This window comes from Cibotium barometz, chromosome 46 (assembly GCF_041138505.1).
Source record: "Cibotium barometz isolate CiBa-2024 chromosome 46, ASM4113850v1, whole genome shotgun sequence".
NCBI lineage: Eukaryota > Viridiplantae > Streptophyta > Polypodiopsida > Cyatheales > Cibotiaceae > Cibotium > Cibotium barometz.
Window position 1 is genome coordinate 20,446,507 of NC_141091.1, and position 19,332 is coordinate 20,465,838.

The 19,332-nt window shown below is 46.0% G+C and overlaps 1 protein-coding gene across 1 annotated transcript in view; it reads right to left on the reverse strand.

The window, feature by feature from the left end:
• The window catches only part of LOC147611963 (V-type proton ATPase catalytic subunit A-like), a 48,032-nt gene that overhangs the window by 14,481 nt on the left and 14,219 nt on the right, over positions 1-19,332 (reverse strand). The window contains exons 9-13 of the mRNA XM_086783817.1: positions 2,805-2,876; positions 2,595-2,696; positions 2,405-2,467; positions 2,012-2,144; positions 1,528-1,634 (exon numbers count right to left, since the gene is read on the reverse strand). Of these exons, the coding sequence (XP_086639943.1) occupies positions 1,528-1,634; positions 2,012-2,144; positions 2,405-2,467; positions 2,595-2,696; positions 2,805-2,876 (477 nt within the window). The remainder of the gene's footprint in view (positions 1-1,527; positions 1,635-2,011; positions 2,145-2,404; positions 2,468-2,594; positions 2,697-2,804; positions 2,877-19,332) is intronic.

The window sequence follows — 19,332 nt, forward strand, 5'->3', positions numbered from 1 at the left end:
GCAGGAAACCGTGAATCTAAAAACCCTAAAATCTGCAGAAACCCCTAAAAAATGAAAACTCTAATGACAAAGCAAATACACAAACCAGGCTCTAATACAAATTCTTACTCCTAAGGTTAGCACAGGTATGCAGCTAGCTAAAGTGGTTCAAACATATCCATGGTTATGAGTGTAGAGAAAGATATATATATATATATATATATATATATGTATATAGAGAGAGAGAGAGAGAGAGAGAGAGAATAGATTGCACAACTCGATGATATTGATTTGATTGATCTGTTAATCACCAACTACAATGCCTTTTTGTAGGTTTACAACCTCTCCTTTTAACCCAAATAAATCACACTCACAAAGACACATGATACACGTCACATTTATCTTATCCAAATATAAGGGCACACATGAATAAATTTACACATACACACAACCATTTTACGGATTGTAAACACAGACACAAGTGGGTACACAAACAAGATGGACACACACAGGATGGTACACACACATGAAGACTCCGAATATCCAACACCGCCTCTCTTTTCTCCCTTAGTATATAGCTAGTTTTTGTAGAACAACCAGCCATCCTGAACTATATAGTGGTCTGGTTTTAAACTGAAGACCAAGTTATAAGGAGTCCCGAATTCTAGAGAATCCACCGTCGTACAACCTTTGCCTCCAGCACAATGGACTCCTCCATGGTCTAAATGGTAGTCTTTTGACTAAGCATTAGCAACAGAGTTATGTTTGCCAGGGACATTCTCAATCATGCCTCCAAACTGTTGGAAAAGTTGACTCCACTTGGCTTGTCTATCACTCCATTGGGCACTAGGCATCGACCATAACCATTTAAGAACCTCGTGATCCATCTTTACTGTGACTTTCCTCGTGCTGTGATCACCCCCAATAGCCCCTTGTCATATACCAAATAGTTTTTTCGGCAACATTCAACTCTCAACTGTAATAAGCCACTGGTTTGCCATCTTGCTATAAAACTACTCCAATGGCAAGATTGCTAGTGTTAGTAATAACCTAAAACAGGTCATCCCATACGAACTGGTGCTTCTGAGGCCACTTTCTTCAATGCATAAAATGCCTCAAGAGCCTTGCCTGTAAATGGACACTTCTTGGTGACCTGTCTTTACCCCCTTGAGAAGATCTTTGAGAGGTGCGACAAAGTCGAAAAACTATATATTCTCGAGGAAAGGCGAACGACTGCGATTTTTTCTCCTTTAGCCAAACCTGGCATATTGCGACCTTTGTAATTGCACTGTGCTGAAGAGCTTTGATTGGGAAAGGTTTGGAAATTTGAATATGCCACTCTGTTTGAGGTGTCTATTGCGCATGTAAACAAGCACACGGCCTAGCCATCAAACAAGTGGAGAAAGAGCATCGACTTGTAGAATACACAAGTCTAAAGGGATCCAAAATGTATCCCTTTTACAGGCTCTGAAGAGATACAAATAGGCACATTAAAACCATCCACACAGCACACCAGGAATCCACACAGGACAAGTTCAGAAGAGATACCAGCCGGCCTGATATTTCACGAAGAGCCTCTGCCCACCGGGAGGTGGAATCCGCCATCATACTCACATTATAGCCCATATCCCGGAAGTACTCTGCTAAAGTAATACCTGATTTTCAACACAAAAACAAAAACAAAAATCATTACAAGCATGTCCAACAAGGGAAAAGAAATACTAAAACACATCTTGCCTATCGTTTCCCAATCTTTCATTTCAGTTTTAGTCAATTATGGTTTACATCAAAGAAGATTTTGAATGCCGTACAATATGGAAAGTATGGTACTGATCAGCAGGTTCCATACGCATATGGAATGCAACTACGGTCTGAATTGTGCATGTAAAGTCTACATCACATTGGTATAAACAGTCCAACTCTAAACATATTCTGTGATTTATTATGCCCGACATTAGTCCTGCCTATGCAAACTTTGCCATCGCCGAAGTAGAGTCTTAAATGAGCCTCCAATCTCACGGTAGGGCACAACCTGTGTAGATGGATGCCTCTCTGGCTGCCACAGGCATGTTCGAGGTGTTGGCCACCAAAGTGGTTCGTTTCATTACAGACTCTTCTCGTCCATCTGGTAGTGTCATTGTCAACTGTGGGAAGTCCATTAGCACCTAAGAAACAAAAACCCACATTGAAGATCTATAAGTGGACGGTGTATCTAGCACCAACGGATGTTGTGACCAAAGTCCTAACTGAGACTACTAAGGGCCTTCACAGATTAACCCGCTTAAGGAAATGACATCAGCAGATATCTGACTATAGGAAAGCACTCTGGCTTGAAAGGGCTATGTCGCCCTTGCATCCAAGGGTTCTAGCACTCATGCTCCCCATTTCTATGAAGATCCTAGATAAAATTGTGTTCCTAAACCACCTCAGCCATCTCGTTTCCTCGTTCTCCGCATCCAACGTAAACGACTGTATCGGAATTAGAGTACTGCAAAAAACATTCCCAAAATAAAAAGCAAAATTTTACAAAGGCAATTCCTATGGAAATGATTCACCATTGAAAGAAGGTAGTCCAAGAAGCCACAATGCAAGTACTTTTATTTTCTTTTTTAAACCTTTGAGAGGGCTTGACTGATCACTGTTTTTCCGCAGCCAAAAGCACCAGGAATTGCACAAGTACCACCTAGTACTGACGGGAAAAGCGCATCGAGAACCCTCTATTTTAAATACATACATGCCAAAACTTTAGCCATAGAGAATAAACATAGGAGCTATTGATGTTCAAAAGAGATATAATATTGATGTTCAAAGTGATGTGATCTCACCTGCCCCGTCAGTAGTGGGGTGTCAGCTGCCAGCTTTGATGCAACCGGCCTTGGCGTTCGTACTGGCCATGTCTATACAAGCAAAACATGATTGGAATGAGAATTTCTACTCCAGTCACAAAGCAACAAGTCAACAAATAACACAAGCTCTCTCTCTCTCTCTCTCTCTCTCTCTCTCTCTCTCTCTCTCTCTCTCTATATATATATATATATATATATATATATATATATATATATATAATTGAAAGCAGCAAAGGGGAACCAGCCTGTATAGCACCCTTCTACTCCCTCATGCAAGAGCAACAACCTTGGATGATCACAAACACACACTCCAAGCCAAAACACACACCAATAGCCCTTGATACAATAGATAATAAGCGAGGAAAAGAGATATCAAAAGATGAGAGGTTGATACAAGGATTTAGTACGATGAGCAAGAGATTTGATTAGGCTCTTAATGCTTCAGAGGGTTCACAAAACACACACCCGTCAACAATTACACTCTTAGCCTCACAATAATCACCAACACGCACACATAAAACATAAATAAAACTCTTTTTTGTAAATACAAGAAATCAACTTCCATTGACAATTTTCTTAGTGACAAAAAATTATGTCTGAGAGAAGATAACAAGAATCACACAATAGGGAGGTCTAGAAAGTGATCCTTTATACGTAAATAATTACAAAAGGATGATCTTGACAAAAAGAAAGTCAATGAGGAATCTACTTCTTCTCCTCTATCATCGACCATGCAACAAACACATATATTGATATCCACAAACTGCGGAAAGCATGTACAACAAGTCACTTGTAAGGGCTGAGTGGACTCCACACACAAAGGAATTTTATCTTCGTTGAGATAGAGGTTATCCCACATCAAGAACATGTGAACCTTGCAGTCTATATACCCACAAAGATTGTAATGTAGTTGAGCTCCTCTCCTACAAGTTGTATCTAGCTCTATCCTTGTTTCCTCCTTTGTGATGCACATGGTGCCTTTTTAAGAGTTTTCCTGGTAGAAAGCTTGAACTTCACACCACTCCTTTGCTTCTCTTCTTTTCACTTTGCTTGTCAAAAAAAGGTGGTAGCATGTATTTTTATCTTTACTAACCCTCTTTTTTGCAAAAAAAGGCTAAAAGTTGCTTCTCTTTTGAAAGAAAGATGTGGCTTTTAGAGAGAGGTGACGGGAGCTCCTGCAGGCACCGAAAATAGGCAGCCATCATGGGAATGGGCATGGGCATGGCCAAGTGAGTATGCACAAGATCCGGGCAGCTATGAAAGCCGAAAATGGCCAGACACCATGCATGCGCCCACGCGCCGAGCGGCTATGGCTCCCACCAGAACCACAAGCCCGAACTCCTCTCTTGTAATGCTAATAATGGGAGTGTGGAGAGTCCTATAAAGACACTCCTCCTCTCCTTGTCCTTTGCATATAAACAAAACAAAACAAAAAAACAAAAAAATAAGAAACAAGAAAACAAACAATTACATGAATGAAAGAAACTTTAAAAAATAAAAAATAAAAAACACACACACACAAAAGCATACACACACTTCTTCTTAATAAGAACTTAAACCTTCTGAGCTGAGATACTAAACACCAACACAAAATAGCAAAACAGAGAACTGTAAACTCTAGACCTAAAGCAATTAAGAGCCAAAACCAAACATTAAGCTAAACTTTAAAAAACACTTCGACTCAAAAGTGCAACCATTAACTCCAATGTCTATCCGAACATAGAGTATAAGTTCATCAACTCTATCATGCATAGCGCGGAAAATAAGCTATGACATCTCAGGTCTGGGGGGTGGCCCAAGCAACCAAGAGGAGATGATATATGCTAACACCCCCTCTCAGGTCCGGGTGGTGGCCCAAGATCCAAGGAGCTACCATGAACGCGGATAGCTGACTAAGATAATCCTTTTGGTGAATAAGTCTGCAGCATTGTCCTATTCAAGGATAATGTCTCCCTCCAAGATCCGCTCCCACACAGTGGTACTAGATCTCTATATGCTTGGTCCGTGCATGAAATACCGGATTCTTAGCAATAGCCAAGCAACTCTAGTTGTCACATGAGATAAGGGTAGGCTAATGCTGTCAAAAATCGATCTCCTCAGAAGCCGAACTTCGCGCCTCAAGGATCGTGCTCGCTGAAGCTCCCCGCCTCACCCTGCTCTGCGCACCCTCGCTCCCCCCCCCTCCTCGCGCCTGTTTTCCTTCCGCCCCCCGCTTGCTTCCCTCTGCTCGCCGCTGCGCCCCCCCTCTCCTTCCTCGCTGCTGCGCCGCCCCCCCCTCCTTCCTCGCCGCTGCGCCCCCCTCTTCGCCATTTCGCCACCCCCCCCGTTGCCGCCTGTTCGCCTCACCCCCCCGCTGCCGCCTGTTCCCCCCCGCTGCCGCCTGTTCGCCATCCCCCCCCCCGCTGCCGCCTGTTGTCATCCCCCCCCCCCCCGCTGCCGCCTGTTGTCATCCCCCCCCCCCGCCTCTTCGCCTGCTCTCGCCGCCTCCATTCAGCAGCGCCCCGCCTCCCTCCTCCTCACGTTGTCGCCGCCCCCCCCCCTCTCGGCCTCTCCTCTTTTCGCCGCCCCCCCCTTCCCTGCTTTTCACCCCTTGGGGGTTTTTTTCCCTCTTCGTCTTCCGTCCCTCCGCCTCTTGGTGTGCAGCCCGCTTCTTGCAGGTTTTCCGCTTTCGCCTCGCCTTCGCTTGAGCTTCAGACTCTGATGGAGACTCCTCCCGCCTCGTCTCAGAGGGACTCTTCCGCAGCCCCCTCGCCCGCCACCGAGGTCCTCCCCATCAGGCTTTCTCTTTCGCCGGAAGAGGAAGCGAGCCTCACCGCAGAGGTGGAACGCCTTCAGGCTCACTCCACCATCTGCCGTATAGTCAGCACTCGCCCCAGCAGAGGGGAGATCAGGGATCTACTTCAGGCTCGCCTTCTTGCAGATGTGGGCAAGATCCTTGATGTACAGCTCTTGGGCCGGGGACATTATCAGATCGAGTTCGAGGCCGCCCAGAGCGTTGCCAAGGTCCTTGCCATGAGTCCTCTGGATATCAGGGGTGCTCGGGCTTTCTTCAGGCCTTGGCAGCATGGATTTGACCCAGCTGCGGCGGAGCAGGGAGAGCGCCTCTTCCATATTACAGTTTGTTTCCCTGGTCTCCGCCGGGAGTATCTTCCGCTCCTCTCCAGGCTCGGAGCACTGGTGGGCTCGGTTCTTGAGACGGGCCCCTCAGCAGCTTCAGTGGTGGCCAGAGCAGCTGGGCTACCTTCGGTCAGAGTGTTAGTATCTGACATCTCCTCCCTTCCTAAGGTCATTCAGCTACCTAGGATAGGGGGGGGGTGGATAGATCAGAGAGTGGAGTTCTCGGGGCTCCCGAACCAGTGCTTCATTTGCAGGCAGGTCGGTCATTTGGCCAAGGCCTGCCCTCGCAGGAGACCTCGGCCCTCACCACAGCAGCAGGCCACGGATGGCCCGCCCACAGATTCGGCTCGGCAGGCTGCCTCAGGGACACCTGCTCAGGCCACAGAGACCTCGGAGTGGCAGCCTGGACAGGGGCGCCGTCGAGGGAGACAGCCACGGCAGCACGCCCAGGTACCGCTGCAGCAGCAGCCACAGTCTCAGCCTCACTGGGTTCCCGTGAGGAACAGATTTGCTCCCCTTCAGGAGGAGACCCCTGCAGCGACCGAGGACCAGGAGATGCCAGCTCCCCCTCCTTCACCTCCCCCACACCCATCCCCTCCCACCGCCTCGCTTCCACCATCGCCTCCTCCCGCCCCCGCTCCGGTCTCGGCAGCGGCTCCCTCTCCTCCTCCCTCGCCTCCCCCTCCTCCCCCTCCGCCCGCCTCGCCTTCCCGGGAGGTCCTGGCAGCTCCCTGGCGCTCACCTGCAGTCCGGAGGGCGCTGAGCACTGACCTCGCTCGAGCATCACAGAGGAGACCTATGCCGATTAGGGCCTCACGGATTTCATCTATTCGTAGTCGGTTGAGTCGCCTCGGCATTCGACAGCGCTCGGCGGCGTTTGATTATACCTTCACACGGCTTTTTGGAGCAGAGGGCCCCCATGAGCCAGCACCCATCCGAGTGCATGTAGTGATACCTCCGGCCCGCGGGGAGGAGGCACTAGACTCAGCAGTGGCCTTCTCGTTCCCTCTATGTGGACCTTGTGACCGGGAGTGGACTCTAGAGCTCGCTCTCAGCACGTTGAAGACTCAGGCAGTTGAGTTTTCACATCACATGAGCGATTTGGAGGTTACAGATGTGCTAGGCCGACTTTGGGAGTTGGCTCATTTTGTCTTGGATCCCGGGGGTGTGGATACATCCGGGATTCGACATTTGGTCGTGCGCATAGTTGCAGATTTGGCGCGCGACCCAGGATATGTGAGCATTCACGAGGTTACTATGTCAGAGCAGGAGGCAGTCGCCATGGGTCACAGCCACTGGCGCCTGATCCGGGATTCTTGCAGTACACCGGGTGGGCAGACTCGCAGCCGTTCGGATGGGGACTACTCTCCATCCAAGCCGCTTGCGAAGGCCCGCCGTACGGCTGAGACAGCATCCACCTCAGTAGGACATCCATGAGGATCATCTCATGGAATGTACAGGGCCTTGGCGGAGCACACTTTATACGCTATCGAGGCTGCTTGAGGCAGGAGCTACAGAGATGTCTGGTTGGTGGCAGCATTGACATTCTGATGATGCAGGAGCACCACTTGGGTGAGAGCAGGATCCGGAGATATGGTTCGGTGATGCCTGGTAGATGGGACACTTTCTGGTCTGCAGGGTTTGGTCCGTTGGGTGGACAGGGAGGAGTATGCATGGTTATTGCAGATGCATGGCGGCAGGCCATTGTGGACCGAGGGATCATTGTGCCTGGTAGAGCACAGTATGTCATTCTGAGGATGCATGATGAGCTATTGGGTGTGCTCAACATCTATGCGCCCAATCATGCTAGTGCCAGAGCAGAGTTCTGGACTCAGGTTACAGATGCATTGCCAGAGGCCGCACATTGGTGTGTTGGGGGAGACTTCAACATGCTTGAGGACCCGGCAGATAGGGTGGGAGGCAGTCATGTTACAGTGCACGGCACGGAGCTTGCAGCTTGGGACCGGTTTTGTATGACACTGAGGATCACTGATGCATGGCAGCATGGGGCTTTCTCCCGGTCTCAGGACAGTCTTAGTTTCTCTCGGTCGGATCGTCGGCAGGGAGGGACTAATCTATCTCGGATTGATCGCTTTTATGTGGGCGATTGGTTGGGGGAGCGAGGGGGCTCCGTCGGCATTCTTGCTGGCACCTCATTTTCAGATCATGCGCCAGTTATACTGACTTTGGAGGAGGGGACACGGGAGCCCAGCTTGCAGTTGAGGATCCCAGAGAGGGTACTTGCAGACCCTAGTCTCGCTGAGGACATTGAGAGGATCTGGCATGATAGTCAGTGCTCTGACCAGGATGCAGCGGGCCAGTGTGCCCAGGGACTCGTTGATCTTAGCTCTTTTCTACACGCTGCAGCTTTGACACGACTGGGAGAGATTCGCGAGCGGGAGCAACGGCTGAGACGCAGCCTTGCTTCGCTACAGCGCCTTCAGGAGCAGCAGCCTGCATGTGAGTGGGTGGCGTCCCAGCTGAGCCAGGCACGCCAGGAGGTTAGAGAGGCAGAGGAGCAGAGACATGAGTTTTACTATCGTCGTCAGGCCTCTCAGTGGACGCAGCTTGGTGATAGAGTGACTGGGGAGTTTTTTGAGATCACTGGACCCCGTCATGCGCGAGCAGGGGTTCGCCAGCTTGCTAGACCGGATGGATCGATAGCTACTGAGCTCGGGGAGATCAGAGCCATTGCCACTGCCTTTTATCGTGACTTGCTTTCAGCGGAGCCAGCCACTGAGGATCGAGATGTATGCAGACAGACTGTGTGGGCCCATGTGCAGAGGAGGGTCACAGACCATATGCGCACAGTTCTAGGTGCGCCTCTGTCAGAGATTGAGCTTGCCGAGGCCTTGAGGGTCCTGCCGCGACATAGTTGCCCAGGGGAGGACGGACTGACGCCGGCCTTTTTTATGCGCTATTGGGACCTTTTGGGGCCAGGCCTCCGCAGGGGCTTTCAGCATGTTTTGGACACTGGGGTGATGCCGCAGAGCTTTTCAGAGGGCTTGATCTATCTTATCCCCAAGGGGGAGGGAGTATCGGATGACATTCGGCATTGGAGGCCTATTACGATCCTCAATACTGTATACAAGGTCTTGGCAAAGGCCTTGAGTTTGAGGATCCAGCCCTTCCTGGGGGAGTTGATTCATGCTACTCAGACAGGATTTGTCAAGGAGCGTAGTATCCTTGACAACATCTTTACTTTCTGGGAGGCGACGGCCCGAGCTAGGTTTCTTGGCGAGGACTTGGTCGTGATGCTTCTCGATTTTGAGAAGGCATACGATAGAGTTGATTGGGGATTCTTAGAGGGCACTATGCTACGCCTGGGCTTTGAGCCAGGATGGATCAGAGGGGTGGCAGCTTTGTATTCCACAGCTCGCAGCCAGGTGCTGATTGCAGGAGGTCGGGGGCCGAGTTTTGAGCTGACCAGATCAGTCCGTCAGGGGTGTCCTCTCGCCCCTTTCCTTTTTCTCTTCTTTGCGGAGGCTATGAGTATGTATTTGACGGCAGAGGAGGTTGGTTTGAGAGGACTTCAGCTCCCAGTCCGGGGGGAGGATTTGCTTGATGCTGAGTTTGCAGACGACACGGGCTTATTTTTGCATGGCCAAGAGGCCAATCTTATTCGAGCAGAGCAGTCGCTCCAGGTTTTTAGTGCAGCTTCGGGAGCATTGATCAATTGGCGCAAGACAGTGGCCTTTTGGATCAGTAGTGCTCCCACTCCGGCATGGAGTCCGGACCCCGGTTTTAGATGGATTCCTCCCGGCACAGCAGTGCGGTATTTGGGATGCCAGATTGGCCTCGATTTGTCACCTGAGCAGCAGATTGCCCCGCTTCTTCTGAGCATTCGGAAGAAGCTATTGTATTGGAGTACAGCTCGACTATCCTTGGCTGGGAGGGTGGTGGTGGCAAATCAGGTGCTGTTAGCGACCATGTGGTACATTACGTCTTGCTGGATTTTTTCGAGCTCTTGCATCAGCCAGGTACAGAGGCTGATCAGGAACTTTCTGTGGTCTGGACGGGACGGTCAGCCAGCTCGGGCAAAGGTTGCATGGGCAGTTATTACACTCCCGCTGGCTCAGGGCGGTTTGGGCATTATAGATCCAGTCGATCAGAGTAGAGCCTTATTGGGGAAGCTTATTGTTCGGGGGTTGCTTCCAGGCGCTGAGCCTTGGAAAGAGCTCCTCTTGCAGCGATTGCAGGCCCGGGCGCCTCCTGCAGGGGGTACTTGGGCACCAGAGATTCGCTGGATATTCATAGAGATGAGGAGGACAGGCCTCAGTAGAGGATGGGAGGACAGATTTGCTTTGAGTATCCTGAGAGCTTGGGAGCTGCTGAGACCGGGGCTCTCTCAGCGGCCTCCGTCTTGTGTTGAGGAGTGGGCCAGGCAGCCGCTCATCTGGAGCCCAGCGGTTCGTACAGAGCAGGGTCATATGCTGGGTTCTCGGCCTCGTCTAGCCTGGGGACCTTTAGCGGCAGGCCCAGCTCGTAGTTTTGGAGACTGGCAGGCTTTCTGCAGTCTACCAGAGGAGACCCAGGTGGAGAGGCTGAGTCACTTCAGAGGGGGGTTGATTATGAGGGATGATATTCAGGAGGCACTTTCAGAGGAGTGGTTCACACCTCTCGAGCCAGTGGCCCCACGGTGGATGGGTGCCTTCACACAGTTGGAGATCCTGATTGCTGTCAGAGCTAGCACTGAGGATGGCAGATGCCTCTATTATGAGATTCAGGATGAGGGCCGACTCCAGAGAGTGGAGGTGGAGTCGCCTTTGGTTGCAGAGTGCACCTTTCAGAGGATTCGGGTAGTGGCTGCCGCTTCTCGGAAGTGGCATATTGACCCCGACCCTGCTGACGTGCTCCCGGATTGGCGTATATGGGCATATGCAGCACGCCCCTTGGCCCGGCTACAGTGGGACCCCGGAGAGTACGAGTGGCATGATCCTTATGCATCCCTTGAGGCCACAGAGATCACTTTTTTCCAGTATACTGTTCGGCTGGGACGGCATATTTTGACGGCGAGGAGGACGGTTTCTCCAGCGGCAGCGGGGCATTGGCGATTGCAGGGACTATCACAGGAGTTCCTGGAGGATTTCTGGGCTCGACTCTGGGCTAGTCGACAGGCCCGCAGGATCTCGGCTTTTCAGTGGCTGGTCGCCCACAGGGGCTCAGCAGTTGGCACTTGGCTTGTTTATAGCGGTCTTCCGGCGGCCTGCGTCCGATGCGGCCACCCTATGGAGACACAGAGACATTGCCTTTGGGACTGCCCTCAGGCACAGCAGATTTGGCTGCGGATGCTGCGTATTCTAGCCCCCCTCTCTCCAGAGGGTATGTTTACGTGGGGTGCCGCTGCTTGGTCGACTTCGTCAGGGCCTGCTATGGGCTATGAGATGGAGCAGGGCAGTCAGGCCATCAGATTTATTAGGGGCCAGCCTCGCCTGGTTCCGGCACCGGATTTCTCGTCCGACAGCTGGACACAGGAGAGGGATTTACGATGGGAGCTCCTCAGCAGCCTCACCATCTGGTTCACCTGGAGGGCCCGGTGCTTCACGGCCTTTGAGGGGAGATTAGAGCCACCAGCAGAGACTGTTCGGGGGATTTGGCAGGAGTTGATCCACACCCTGCGAGGACAGTACGACCGCATCCGGGGAGACTCGGATGAGGCGATTTTACGGCGCCAGGCCTTTCATACCACTTGGCGCTGCGGCCCGTTCTACACCCTACACACGGGATCCCCCCGTTGGCACTACAGGCCACCTGTTTGGCTCTTCCCCCCCCCCATTGTATGATTTAGCCGCTCAGTCCTTTAGACTGATGCTTGTATTTTGCAGCACCTAGGGAGAGTCTCCCGGGCTGCCATGATGTATTCACTGCTCTTCTCTCTGTTAGGAGCAGGAGAGATCTCTTTTGTAGCCCTACGGGCGTTTTTTTTTACATAACTAATGAAAGGATCTTTTCTCGGAAAAAAAAAAAAATCGATCTCCTCAAGTAGCTGCCGCAACCAAATCACCTCACAAGCAACCGAACAAGCCACTTGATACCTTGCCTCACTTGATGAAAGCGCCACCATAGGCTGCTTTTTACTCGTCCATGAAATAGCTCCAGATCCAAGAGTAAAGCAATACGTTGTAGTAGATCGTCGGGGATCTGCATCTCCAGCCTAGTTGGAGTCGCTCCAGCCACGCAAAGTGGCCCCCTCTCCATAGAAAATGCCAAAATCCTTGGTACCTTTCAAGTACCACAATGTTGCCTGCCAATGAGCATCCAATGGTGCCTACATGACAGCACCAAGAGTTCCCACCACAAATGCACAATCAAGCCATGTGTTGAGCAACCAAATCAAGGAACCAACGAGTTTCCTGTACCGAAGTGTATCTGCCACTGGATCGGATTCAAAAGAGGAGAGTTTGATGCCGGGATCCATGGGGGAAGTGATGGGCTTACAATCTGTCATCCTGAAAGCATCTGGCAGCTCTCCAACATACCGCTGCTGAGAAATGAATATGCCAGCCGAGCACTTAAAAATCTCCAATCCAAGAAAGAAGTGAAGCAACCCAAGATCTGTCATCTCAAATTCTTGACTGAGGGCAACCTTTGTATGAGCAATGTGTGCTACATGGCTGCCTGTGATGATCAAGTCATCCACATAGAGAATGATGAGAGTATACAACCCTTTCTCGGATAAATGTAAAGATTTGGATTAGCCACCGACTGCTTGAAACCCTTCTATTGAAAGAAAGCATCAATCTTCTCATACCAAGCCTTGGGGGCTTGTTTCAAACCATATAAGGCCATTTTCAACCTGTAGACCATACCTTTGGAGCCAGGAATCTGAAATCCCGAGGGTTGTTCCACATAAACTTCGTCCTTTAGCTCCTCGTTGAGGAATGTTGACTTGGCATCCATCTGAAAGATGGGCCAATGAGAATGTGCAGTAAGAGCAAGAACAGTCCCTATGGTCGCCATCTGAGTAGTCTATGCAAAGATATCATCAAAATCCACGCCAGCTTTCTGAGAATAGCCTTTGGCCACCACAAGCCTGCTGGCCTTGTGCTTATCCAAAGTCCCATCCGATTTGTACTTGGTCTTATAGACTCATTTGACACCAATCACCTTCTGCATTGCCAGTCTAGGAACAAGCTCCCAAGTCTGATTCCGCTCAATAGAGTCAAGCTTTGCTTCCAAGTCGGTTTTGAAAGCACCTCCCCAATATGAGGAGGTTCCGAGTCTTTCTGGATGCATGACATCAGTGCATAATTGACGCACAGGTTCCCCTAAGATGATGTCGTGGTACGCAACTGCTCCGATCGACGGAGTCCCCCTGTTGGATGTGAAGGCAATCCAGTTACCCCTAAGTCCCGCAATGTCTGGTAGAACCAATTGGGAATCCAAGATCCCCCTCAAAATATATATATATATCTACCTAGATGAATCCAAAAACATGCCCAAATTCACCTTTTAGGAACATGCATGTTATATACTCATGGTAGTCAACCCACAAGACTATATAACTATCAACTCCATTATGCATAGTATGGACTAGATACTACGACATCCCCACTAACATCATCAGTGCCCAATAGTGAGTGTAGAACTCTGTATCAAGATATGCTCTCACACACGCACTCCACACACACACATACACACACACACACATAAGAGCATATATTCACACAAAGCCCTTCATACTGAGTTTCTGTCAAACCTCTGGAGATGCAAGGCAAACTAAACCATAATGAAGCCTAGCACTAAGGGAAGTAGCAAATAGAAAGAATTAGTATACATATATATATATATATATATTCACACACACACACACACACACACACACACACACACTAACCCTAGCACACGCCGAAACGTAAGGAACTATCTGACGAACTGATAATATCACGCTTAGTGAATACGTTTGCTTGTAAAAGCATAATAACAAGTAAAAAGCATCACCGTTCATTAGGTGGTCTTCATTACCACGTAGGGATTTGGAATGAGAATGCGAGAAAGTACACGGCAACTTCGGTTCTACGTAAGGAACTATATGACGAACTGATAATATCACGCTTAGTGAATACGTTTGCTTGTAAAAGCATAATAACAAGTAAAAAGCATCACCGTTCATTAGGTGGTCTTCATTACCACGTAGGGATTTGGAATGAGAATGCGAGAAAGTACACGGCAACTTCGGTTCTACGTAAAGCGTTTGGAGAGTTCAAAGGTCACCAGTGCAATGTAAGCTTCATAAGGGTTGGAATTCAGTCTATAGGTATTTATTGAAGGAGGACAAAAATCCTACAATCATGTGTATATATATATATATATATGCATATTTATAACATATACATACATACATACATACATATTTATAATACATACATACATACATATGTATGTATGTATGTATGTATGCATATTTATAACATATACATACATATTTATAATACATACATACATACATACAATATGTATGTATATGTTATAAATATACATACATACATACATACATACATACATACATATATATATATATATATATATATATATATAATGAAAACTCTTCCATTATATAACCCTTAAATGTATGTGCTTATAGGGGTTTGAGTAAGTGCAACACCCCCTCCCCCACACACGCATGGCGTGTCACTCTATAAAAAACCCACAAAGCACATGCGTGCAAGGATGTATTTAAAATACCCCTATTTTTTTTACATTTCTCTCTCCCTCTCTCTCTCTCTCTCTCTCTCTCACACACACACACACACACACACACACACACACACACACACATATATATATATATATATATATATATATATATATGTATGTATATTTATAACATATATATATATATATGTATGTATGTATGTATGTATATATATATGTATATTTATAACATATATATATGTATGTATAATACATATATATATGTATGTATAATACATATATATATATATATATATATATATATATGTATGTATGTATATGTATTATACATACATATATAATACATATACATATACATACATATACATATATATATATATATATATATATATATATATATATATATATATATATGTATATGTATTATACATACATATATAATACATATACATACATACATATATATATATATATATATATATATATATATATATATATATATGTATATATATATATATATATGTATATGTATTATATATAATACATATACATATATATATATATATATATATATATATATGTATGTATGTATGTATGTATGTATATTTATAACATATATATATATATATGTTATAAATATACATACATACATACATACATATATACATATATGTTATAAATATACATACATACATGTATAATACATATATATATATATATATATATATATATATATATATATATATATATATGTTATAAATATACATACATACATACATACATATATACATATATGTTATAAATAAACATACATACATACATACATATATATATATATATATATATGTTATAAATAAACATACATACATACATACATACATACATACATGTATGTATGTATGTATGTATGTATGTATGTATGTATGTCTATGTTACAAATATACATATATGATGTATAACATTATTTATGTATGTATATATATATGTGTGTGTGTGTGTGTGTGTGTGTGTGTGTATAATGCTTTTATACACATACACACACACACACACATATATATATATACATACATAAATAATGTTATACATCATATATGTATATTTATAACATAGACATACATACATACATACATACATACATATATATGGCCAATGGACTACTGATCCCTGGGAGGTTGTCATTGGGAGATTTGCAGGAAAGATACCAGGCTGCCCTTTCTCTACTGCTTTGATTTTGGACTGGAAACAGCTACTTTCAAAAGTTAAATGGGCTCCTAATAATTGCTCGGGGACAAATTCCATGAGACAGGAAAGTATTCATTGGAGTGCCATCTTTGACACTCCACTTGCCTTACAGGAACCGATCCGAGCATACAACCTCTCTAAATTGGGAATTCGGTATATACAAGATGTGGTGGATGATCAGGGATATGTTTTATCTTTTCCCCAGGCTATGGCTTCCTATCCTTTGGGAATGCATCACAGGACCATATGGAAGAAAATTGCTGATTTATTATTTCCTTTTCTACCAGTTCCTCCTATGGCTCCTATGGATCGGCTTATGGATTGGCAGCTGCTTTCCTCCACTACAGGCACTCATCCTGTTCCTCTCCCCGCTCTAACCTCCATTAAAGCCTATCATTTACTTCAGCCTGCTCCATGGATCCAACAATATGGCAATTCTTTATGGCATATAAGGAAACCCCTTTCATGGTGGAGGAAGAATATTCGAATGATATGGAAAAGTAAAATGCCTTTGAAACAAAGACTTTTCCTCTGGAGATGTTTGACAGGTACATTGTCAGTGGGGGTTACACTTGCAAGACGCCATATTGCATCATCCACCTGTCTAAGATGTATGGCTCTTTCAGAGACAATTCCTCATTTGCTTTGGCATTGTCCTTGTTCTAGGATCCTCCTCAGGCGTATTTCTGATTATCTTTGCCTTCGCTTCCCAACTCATAGATTTGGGAAACATTTCTGGCTCTTTGGCAGACATCTCAGAACTTTGTCCCAATACTCACTTTTTCTATTTTGGGTGAGATATTGGGCCCTATGGACCATCTGGAGTGAACACAATTTTGCATATTTGGGAAGGCACAATCTCCAATCATATGAATCTTTCCGAGCCTCATTGCGACAGTCTGTATATGCTGCTTGCCTTGAGGGTGACATGGATGCATCTTGTATTCAGCTTTTCTTCGAGTGCTTTTGATCTTTGGATATTCTCCACTCTGGAGAATATGATTATGTAAACTTTCTTGTGTGCTTCCATTAGGCTCTCCTTTGGAGTCTAATGTCTTGTATATTGACTTTATGAAAATATAACAATTACTGGTTTTACTAAAAAAAAAAAGTGTGTGTATGTGTATATGTATATAACCTTTGTTGCATACATATACACATACATATGCATGGTTGGTGCGCTTTCGGTGGGAGTTAAATTAGTCAAAAGAGGGATAGCGTCCTCTGCTTGTCTCCGATGTTCGAATCAGTTTGAGACAGTTCCTCACTTGCTATGGCTATGTCCTCACTCAAAGTTACTTTTGGACAAAATTTCAGGTTATTTGCATCTTCGCTTTTCGGGACAAAGATTTGGGAAATTCTTTTGGCTATTCGGCAGATCTTCACATTCCCTGTCAGAGTTTTCCTTGTTCCTCTCTTTGGTTCGATATTGGGCACTATGGATTATATGGATGCAGCATAATTATGCTTTCTTGGGTCAGCCACTGTCTCATTCATATGAGTCCTTTAGATCCTCACTGAGGCAGTCTTTGTATGATGCCTATCACGACGAGGGTGATCTTCATGTCTCTTGCATAGAACTTTTTTACTACTGTTTTTAAGTTCAAGGGTTTAGACATCCTCTTTATGTCAAACCCCTTTGCACATTTATGATATAATGCAATTTCAACTGGTTTTACCAAAAAAAAAAAAGTATGTGTATATGTATATGTATATGTATGTACATTCATACATACATACATGTATAAATATGTATGTGCATGTATATGTATATATATGTGTGTATGTATGTATGTATGTATGTACATTCATACATACATACATGTATGTATGTGTGTACAACATATAATGATATATGTATAACAGAAATATATATATATATATATATATACACACACATGTCTGACCAAGCACGAACCCAAGAATGATCGAAGCGTGAAAAAGTATACCGTCATTTTAAATTTCAAAAATCCAAAAATCCTCGTTTCTCCCTCGCCCTTTATCTCCCTCTGATTTGGCCACTTGGAGAGGGAGTAAGCAGTGTTAAATAAAGAGTAGATACACACACACACACACACACATATATACACATGTATATATATACATATATATAAGATGAATCCAGGAACATTCCCAAATTCACCTTTTAGGAACATGCATGTTATATACTCATGGTAGTCAACCCACAAGACTATATAACTATCAACTCCATTATGCATAGTATAGACTAGATACTATGACATCCCCACTAACGTCATCAGTGCCCAATAGTGGGTGTAGAACTCTGTATCAAGATATACTCTCACACACGCACTCCACACACACACACACACACACACACACACACACACACACACACACACACATAAGAGCATATTGTCAGAATCTGCAGCGGAGATGAAGACAAGATCTAAAAACACAAGAGCAAGTGCACTGCAGAAAAACACGGCAATAGAGAGGGAGAGAGAGAGAGAGAGAGGCATGTAACTCTGCTATATACACAAGAAAACCCGAATACCCGATTACGAAGTGTGTGGGGGCTAGGGGCCATTTTATATGGCCCCTATGATCCAGTCGGCCAGCATATAAGGCAGCCGACAGCACTCTGAAGGTACCTGACCTGCAATATCTCCAGTCAGCCAGCTACATGCAGTCGGCCAGCACTCAGAGTGAGTCGTGGAGAAGCAAGAGCAGTCGACCATCACAACTGGGTCATCCAAGAGCCACAGGACAGCCTCCCACACCAAAATAAAATAGGGAAAAAATAGGGAAAAATATGGAGTGGGGAAAAATGAGAAAACACCTAAATCAGGCAGTTACACCCACAACAGAGGCCCTGGTGTAAATATACAGACAAGAGATGACTGCTAACACCCCCTCTCAGCTCCTGGATGTGGAACCAACCCCAGTGAGCTGGAGTGCCGCCGGAGCAAAGCCTGAGATAGAGACTTCGTGAAAAGGTCCACCGCACTGTCCTCCATCGAACAGAAATCTAGCAAGATGTCATCAGCAACGATCTTTTCACGAACAAAATGCCTATGGATGACCGTGGGTTCCACCAGTGGAAACCCAATCCTGCCAAGTAACCTCTGCAACCTCACCACCTTGCAAGCAACCCGGTACTCTGCCCCTCTGTCGACGACAAGGCAATAGATGGCTGCCTCTTATTGCTCCATAAAACTGCTCTTGAGCCAAGGAAAAAATTGTAGCTTGATGTCAAGGTCCTCGTGTCTACCTCTTCTCCCCAATCTGAGTCACTCTGACCGTGGAGTCTGACTCCATCCATCAATCCCCCTCCTGTGTAAAAGAGTCCAAGATCTTTCGCATGTTGTAGAAACCACAAGATACGCAATCCTACCTCCAAAAGAGTCCTCTGCAAACATGAGCTCGACAGCCTCATCACGAACCTCCCGTCCAATCTGGTATGCATCAACCAAATCAATGAACCATTCTACTTCCGAGTCAAGGAGGCATCATACTGCTCACAAGGATC